General features: G+C 50.5%; 1 protein-coding gene across 1 annotated transcript; it reads left to right on the top strand.

The window, feature by feature from the left end:
* Positions 1-937: 937 nt before the first annotated feature.
* Positions 938-7,205, top strand: DNASE1L3 (deoxyribonuclease 1L3). The gene is made up of 8 exons (XM_065687620.1): positions 938-1,179; positions 2,821-2,909; positions 3,502-3,594; positions 3,869-3,981; positions 4,487-4,599; positions 5,401-5,558; positions 6,066-6,162; positions 6,391-7,205. Exons 1-8 carry the CDS (start codon positions 1,048-1,050, stop codon positions 6,517-6,519), a joined length of 924 nt encoding a protein of 307 aa, XP_065543692.1. The 5' UTR covers positions 938-1,047; the 3' UTR covers positions 6,520-7,205.
* Positions 7,206-7,773: the final 568 nt, after the last annotated feature.

Here is a 7,773-nt window from a genome sequence, read left to right as displayed (position 1 = left end):
CAAGGTACTTGATGCCATTTAGCCTGACTTCTTGTTATACCTCCTGTCATTATAGACCTCCTGTCGATAAATACATCTCCAGGCACGCAGTGGAGGAGTAAGGGAGGTCAGGGGAATGGTTTCCCTGCAAAAGCCACCCAGTGTGACAAAGCCATCCCAGCTGCAGCATCCTCACTTGAGTGTCATCTTGGCCAAACTCATGTGCCCTCCCCAGCACACAGCACGAGCCAGACCCACTTGCACACACCTTGGGTCACCACCCCGAGACTGCTGTGCTGGGGACACTTGGCTGGAGCCTGGGAACAGCGCTGGAGATGTCACATACCTTCCCACGGCTGCACTGCACTGAGCCATAGGGCCCCATTAGCTGTGGGTGGCCCACAGCAGGGTACATCACGGCTCTGGTTGAAGGTGGAAGCTGGTAAAAGTGAGTGGCTTGGGGTGATGGATGGTTCATCGCTTTCTCACAGCGTGACTTTCCAACCACAGCAAAAGCAGAACAAAACATGGATATGGTCGAAACCACTGCGTTCAGGGTGTCCCACCACCATCACCTCTCACTGGGGCTTCTGGTGCCCACCACTGGTGCCCTCCAGAAGCCCTGCCTCTTCCCACTGCTGCTTGCCAGACCCTTTCACCATCCACCCCATCCATTTCCTGGTCTTGACCTCTCTCCTGGGTGGCCCAGGGAGCCTGGTCCTGGCCCAACATTGCCCATAGTGTTCCTGGCTGATGTCCAGGCATAGCAGGGGCTCTATGGGGGTGGCTGCTGGAGTCTGTTGGAGCAGTTGCTTCTCCAGGATGGGACATTGGCTTGGGAGAGCTGGTTTTCCCCCTGGCAGATGTTCAAAGCCTCCATGCTGCTTTGCGCAGGGAGATGGAAGTGAGGGAAAGGAGGAAATGGTAATTCCTGTTCATGTTCGTGATTGACACAGCTGACTGCTCAGTTTGATCTCCCAACTGGCCACAAAGGGACGGATGCACAAACACACGCATAGATATTTATAGGCACACTCACAGCAGCTCTTTTCGTCCAAGTCCCTGAAGATGTTGCTCTTCATCTTGCTTTGGCTCTTCAATTTCAACCCATCTCTGAGCCTAAGAATCTGCTCCTTCAATGTGAGGTCTTTTGGAGAAACTAAAATAGCCAGACCTGAAGTTGTGGATGCCGTGGTAAAGGTACGTTCATTTGCCTGGATGAGACAGACATTGAGTTTTCTGGGGATTTCCTAGCTGCATAATTTTGCACTTTACCTTTTCACAGTTGAATTTCAGGTTAAAATTGAGTGAATAATTTAAATGACTTCATTCACTTAAAGTAAAAATCAGCCTGTGTTTGGGTAGGATGTTTACTGCTATTATAGCCTGCATGGGAATAGAACAGAAAAAACATCTGCTGTTTGCTTTGGAAATGGAGTTAGGAAAGAAGCAAAACCTCTGTGTGCAGGAAAACTAGTTTTGACTTTGAATGCACAGAGCTTTGGTTTGTGATACATTATTGACCTTGGTTTGCGATGCATTATTGACCTTGCTTATGTGCTGGTTATTCTAGAGTATTCTTGTCTAATTAAACTCATATTCTCAGGGCAGCAGAGAGAATCGTATTAGAGTGAAAACCCTGACTGCTAATTTATGTGAGCAAACCCTCACCATCAGGCTCCCTCTGCAGCAGCTGAAGATAACTCAGCTTTTTAAGAGAACCTTGTTTGGGACTTACAGCTTTTGCAGGTGCCCTCCGAGACGCCACAGTAAGAGAGGAGGTGGTGCTCAGTGTTAGAGGGATGGCTGCAAATGTCAAAAGGCAGCAATGAGGAATGATACCATTTAGGTTTTAATCCTTTCGTTGCAAACTGCTGGAGAAGTGGGGTTTCCATATCTGGACCATTCTTGTACCATCAGTACTAAGGGCAGCATACTGATTTCTGCATGTTTCAGGGGGCAAAAAGGGGTGCTTTTCCCCATGAAATCACTCACAACAAAGCCATGGGCAGAAGGAAGCCCTGGGGCACGCTGTGCTGGAGGGTGAGCTGGGCATTCCCATGGGGATCCTGGTGCTGGCCATGGGGATGAGGCAGCCCCCCCAGCACCCTACAGCTTCTGTGCTGCAGCCCACAGGTGCTGGGACCTCATTTCAAACCTGGGGTTGCTTTGGGGTCTGTGGGCTGTTTCAGAGGGGCTGCAGCAGAAGCAGGGACAGGTGAATGCTGACAGCACACACAGTTTTTGGATGGCGCATGTAGCTGTAGGACCCTTGGGATGCTTACACCAGAAAAAGGATGGAAACCATTGCAGTGGGTTGATAACGGACCCTATCTGGTTCCCATCAAAGCCCCTCAAAAGCTCCTGCTGCATCCCTCTGGGCACCAAGGGAGTTGGGGTGCACAGTACAGGTCTGAAGCAGAGAAGGAAACCAGTGTGGCAAGGGGCAAGGAGGAGAGAAAAGCATGAGTGGCCATAGGTGAGCGCAGGGGTGCCAGGGCAGCACCCCAGCAGTGCTGGGGTTAAAGCAGGCTCGCGGCAGCAGCTCTCACTGCCCCTTCCCCTCCACACTTCCTCCTCAAGGGCAGGGGCAGAAGTTCTTCAGCAAACCCGAAACCGCTCTGCTCCTGAGTTCCCTCTCCCAGCTCCAGTGGGGATGTGAGGCAGCTCTGAAAGCAGAAGGACTCTGCTCAGGCCACTGCCGCCCTCCCACGAGCCTGGACTTGGAGCTGCTTCTTCCACAAAGGACTTCTCTGCACCAGTAACCACTTCTGTCCAACCTCTTTCTAATCCTCCAAAACCCACCACGTGCAAAACTGCTTCTGCTCCTTCCCCTCGCAGATCATTTCTCGCTGTGACATCATGTTGCTGATGGAAATAAAGGAGAACAAGAACCGGGTTTGTCCTCTCCTGGTGGAGAAGCTCACCAGGTACGGTGGCCACGGGCAAGCAGGCAGATATTGGGAAAGAAGCTTGGCAAGAGCCTGTGTTGTGCTCAGTGCTGCCTTATCAGGGTGAAAGCTCAGGGTCTGGGCTTTGTCCCAGCCGTCAAGGAAAGGACAAGGCTCTGGCAGCCCTGCAGAAGGCCAGGAGCAAAGTCAGTTCCAAACCACTGTAGGACACGTATTTTTAAATCAAAATACCTTAGATTCAATCTGTTAAAGGTAATGCTCAAAGGAAAACAGAGCTTCCCACTGCGCTGCATCTGCGGGGTCGGGAATTGCTGTAGGTTGGGGATTGCCTGCCTGGACTGGCAGCCCAGAGGAGCGAGCAGGATATGCCTGGCTGGATGCGAGACCCAGCTGAAAGAGAGGCAGAGCAGCAACAAGCAGGAAGGAGGTAGAGTGAAAGAGCCAGCGGTGGAGCACAGGTCCAGACTGCAGGTCCTAAGAAGGGTTCATTGTCTTTACAACCCACCTCTGAGGTCAGACAGGCAATACCCCATACCCTTAGGCAAAACTATCTCCTCCTCATCCCCCCGTGAATGCAGAAATAAACTCAGGAACGCCACTTTCTTTCCAGAGAGCTGAAGGGGCCGAAGGAGGAATACCGCTGCGTGGTCAGCGAGAGGCTGGGAAGGAAGAGCTACAAGGAGCAGTATGCCTTCATCTACCGGTGAGCAAGCTTCCCTTGCCAACAAGCCAGACCCTTACCCTCCCCTGCCCTGTAGGCATGGGCTGGACATGGTGGTGGCTTTGCTGCAAGGGACATGGAGAGATGCAGGCTGTGCGGGTGAGATGGGCTGTGCCTGGCCCTGGGATTGTCCCAGGCAGAGCCACCAGTGTGGCTGTATCCATTTCAGACCATGGCCTGGAGCATGCAGTCAGAGTTAGACATGTCCCAGCAAGCCATGAGCATGACATCCCTTATCCTGTTTATTCTGCTGTAGGCAACACCTGGTATCGGTGAAACAAACCTACCAGTACCCAGACACCCAGCCTGGGGATGAGGATGCCTTCTCCAGAGAGCCCTTCACCATCTGGTTCCACTCTCCAAAAACTGGTGAGACCTTTAAGAAACAAATCATCCTCCCACTGGCAAGTCTTATGGGGCACAATAACCCCTTATGGAGAAGAGCCACATCCTGACCCCATGCTGCTTTTCCTTGCACAAGCAGCATTTTGCCTTCGGGGCTGCTGCCTCCAGCATCATCCACAGCTCAGTGCATGCTGCAGCCCCAGGAAAGCCTCTTCTGCTGCCAAGGGCAGTGGTTTGGTGGATGTGCTCCATGCCACTGGCACAGCCACGGGAGCAGCAATTGCCATGGGTATCAGAGCAGGGTTTGCCTTGCCCTGACACAGCACCTCACCGCATCACAGCTCAGCCTCACTGGGCAGCTGGTGAGGAGCACTGTGCAGTTACACAGTAATGGCCTCTGATCCGCAGCCAGAACAGCAGCTTTTTGTTCTTCAGACAAACCTTGCTTCCAAGGCAGTCTCTGTTTCTTTGTGATTCATTGTGTGTTTAACCAGTATGCTTTTTCCTGTTCTTTTGCTTTGTTTTTAAGCTGTCAAAGAATTTGCTATAATCCCTCTACACACCACACCAGAGACAGCAGTACGGGAGATTGATGAGCTCTATGATGTGTACTTAGATGTAAAACAGCGCTGGAAAATTGAGGTTAGTTGCCACATCCACATTACTAACAGCAGCTTCGGTACTGACTCACCTGGCATGCTATTCACTATTCACAGCCTGGTAACCTTAAAACTGTTGACAACAAGCCCCACATTTGGAGTCTCTCTTTAATGTATTTTCATTGAGTTCACCACATTTTAATAAGTAGACTTGATCTCACAATAAAACTCTTGTTTCATCAGCATGCTTGGTGGTGCGCCCAGCAGAAAGAAGGATCATAGAATCACAAAATGGTTTGGGTTGGGAAGGACCTTAAAGCTCACTCAGTTCCAACCCCCTGCCATGGGCAGGGACACTTTCCACCAGAGCAGGCTGCTCCAAGCCCCTTCCAACCTGGCCTTGAGCACTGCCAGGGATAGGGCAGCCACAGCTTCTCTGGGCACCCTGTGCCAGTGCCTCAGCACCCTCATAGGGAAGAACTTCTTCCTAATACCTAATCTAAATCTACCCTTTTCATTCACCCCTGTCCTATCACTACAGGCCCTTGTCCAAAGCCCCTCTCCAGATTTCTTGTCAGCCCCTTTAGGCACTGGAGATGCTCTAAGGTCTCTCCAGAGCCTTCTCTTCTCCAGGCTGAACAGCCCCAGCTCCCTTAAGGAGAGGTGCTCCAGCCCCCTGAGCATCTTCGTTGCCTTATTTAGACTTGCCCCACTACACCCAATGAGTGCTTGCTATTCAAGCTGCAATGGCTACTTGGCGCATCCATTGACCCTAAAAGTCCTTGCTGTCTTCTTTTGAAAAGCTGTCCTCATGATCACCTTTTAAACCCCTCCTATCTTCCAGAACTTCATCTTCATGGGGGACTTTAATGCTGGATGTAGCTACGTTCCCCAAAAGCACTGGAAGAACATTCGGCTGAGGACTTACTCCGAATTCATCTGGCTAATCGGCGACAAAAATGACACAACAGTGAAGAGAAGCACACGCTGCCCATATGACAGGTAAAGTGTTCACCACCAAGTCATTCACTGTGACCCCCTCAGGAAAAAATATATCAAAAGGTATCAATGACTGTCAGATAAAGCAAATGCGCATGAGGCCTTCAAAGATAAAGCAGTGTCCAGGGAGAAATGAGGTCTGAAACGAGGTCTGAATACTTCTAGTCAGGAGCACAAAGCACTTTCCAGGCTTGTTGTCATGCAGTTTTGCAGAAAGTACGGCTTTGAGCTCTGCAGGACTGTTAGGGATGGTTTAGATAGAAGTAAGGTAATGCTGGCTTCCAGGGCCAACACACACCAAGACATTTAGGTGCCTCACTGTCAAGGACAGCAATGAGCCAAACTGAGCAGAAAGCAGGTGATGGCATCTCTGAGTACCTGGCCCGTCAGTAAGGACAAACCATAGATAGCTGTGATTGCATCAAGACCACCCCTCTGGCCACCAGCTCAGTGCTGCATGCCGCTGGTAGGGCACCCCATAACAGCACCCCATTCTCTTGTTCCTTGCAGGATCGTGGTCAGCGGGCAGAAGCTTGTCCATGCCATCATGCCACAGTCTGTCAATATCTTTGATTTCCAGAAGGAATTCCAGATGACTGAGGAGCAGGTAAGCACAGCATGGCCTCTGCAGCAGCGGGACAAGGACTAGCACAGCACAAAGCCAATAGTATCCCGGCAGTTTTGAACATGGCCCTGGCCATAAAGCCATTGCATCCTCCCAAAGTGATGCAGTGCGCATACTGCACCTCCCTGCTGCTTGGTGAAACCCGCTGGAGCAGTGCATGGAAAGTGTGAGTACCTGGCTCCCAAACCCCGCTGTGCTCTTGTCTTGCAGGCACTGGGGGTGAGCGACCACTTCCCAGTAGAGTTTGAGTTGAAAGCAAAAGGTGGCTTCTTCAACTGGCTGAAATCAAAGTTTACAAAGAAGAGGAGACCAAGAAACAGCCGCCGCTCGAGCTCGTGAGCGTGCTGAGTCCTCTCCAGTGATGTAGAAATACACAGATGTCAACAGATCTTGCTGAAGACTAATGTAGATATACCCACAACAAGTGCAATAGTTAGTGGAAAGGAACCAAATCTTTCATTAAAGTTCAAATATTTTGGGTAAGAAGGGAAATTAAACCTTCAGGTTATTTTCCTAATCGTATACAAAAATGGATCGGCTAGAAGCAGCATACTGTATGTACTGTACTGATCACAAATGTAAGGAACAAAGGGAAAATACTTGGGCGTGCTTTGTCTATAACACCTGAAGGGCAGGGATCTCCGTGTGTGCACGTAGGCTCTGGAGCTCTGCCATTCCTCTCCAGGGGCAGAGGGATTAAAAGGACCTTTCTGCATTGTGCATGTGTGTGTATTTGCTTCAGAGCTGCCACCAGTGGGACACAGGTCTGTGCCTGGTGGTTTGCAATGTAAAATGTTGCTGATCTTGGAGTATTTGCTCGGTGTGGGTTTGAAGTTGCGCACAGCATCGAGGCTTCTGCACTAACCCAGCCGGGAGCAGCAGGAAGAGAGCGCTGCTTGGTATCACCCCTGCTTGCCTGCTGCTGCCACCCTGCCTGCAAACCTCAGGTGAGAAGTCCCGCGGATCCCAGGTGATAGCACTGCAACAGAACATCGTAAAACTTACATTAAAATCTGATTCCAGCATCATCATGTGCACGTGAATTGCATTTCCCCTTCCCAACCCCCCCAAACCCCCATGGCAGCCTGAAGTTATCTGATGAACCAGCCTCTAACGATGATTATTTAACATAGTGGTGCAGCAATCTGTTTTCTCAGCTCAGCCCACAGGCTGGAGTTAGTGCAAAGCAAACCCTGCCATACGGATGGCATCTGAAAAGTGGGAATAATCCAACTGTTAGTAGAGGCAAATACTCATCTCTTCATCAGCAGCCCCCAGTTTGCCGGCTGATGGGGCAGGAAGGGCTAGCAAATGAGCTGGGCTTTTAGGGGAGGAAAGCAGCTTGGCCTTTGCGAAACTCACAGTATTGGGAGAAGGAATTTAGGGAAGAAACTAAATAGAAGATTATCCCGAGGGGGCTGGGGAGTGTGTGCAAGGCAGGCAAGAAATCCTTCAACTTTCCGTAGCAATTAATCTTGAAACGATACAGCATTACATAAGCTCCCTCCGTTACACTCTAGTCAAAGCAAAAGGAAAGAGTCTGATTTAGAACAAATATTTACATTGGGATTTTTATAGGAATGCCATTGTCCA

Source organism: Lathamus discolor, chromosome 7, assembly GCF_037157495.1.
Source record: "Lathamus discolor isolate bLatDis1 chromosome 7, bLatDis1.hap1, whole genome shotgun sequence".
Classification (NCBI taxonomy): Eukaryota; Metazoa; Chordata; class Aves; order Psittaciformes; family Psittacidae; genus Lathamus; species Lathamus discolor.
The sequence above is the reverse complement of the archived record's forward strand: the minus strand, read 5'-3'. Positions and strand labels throughout refer to the sequence as shown.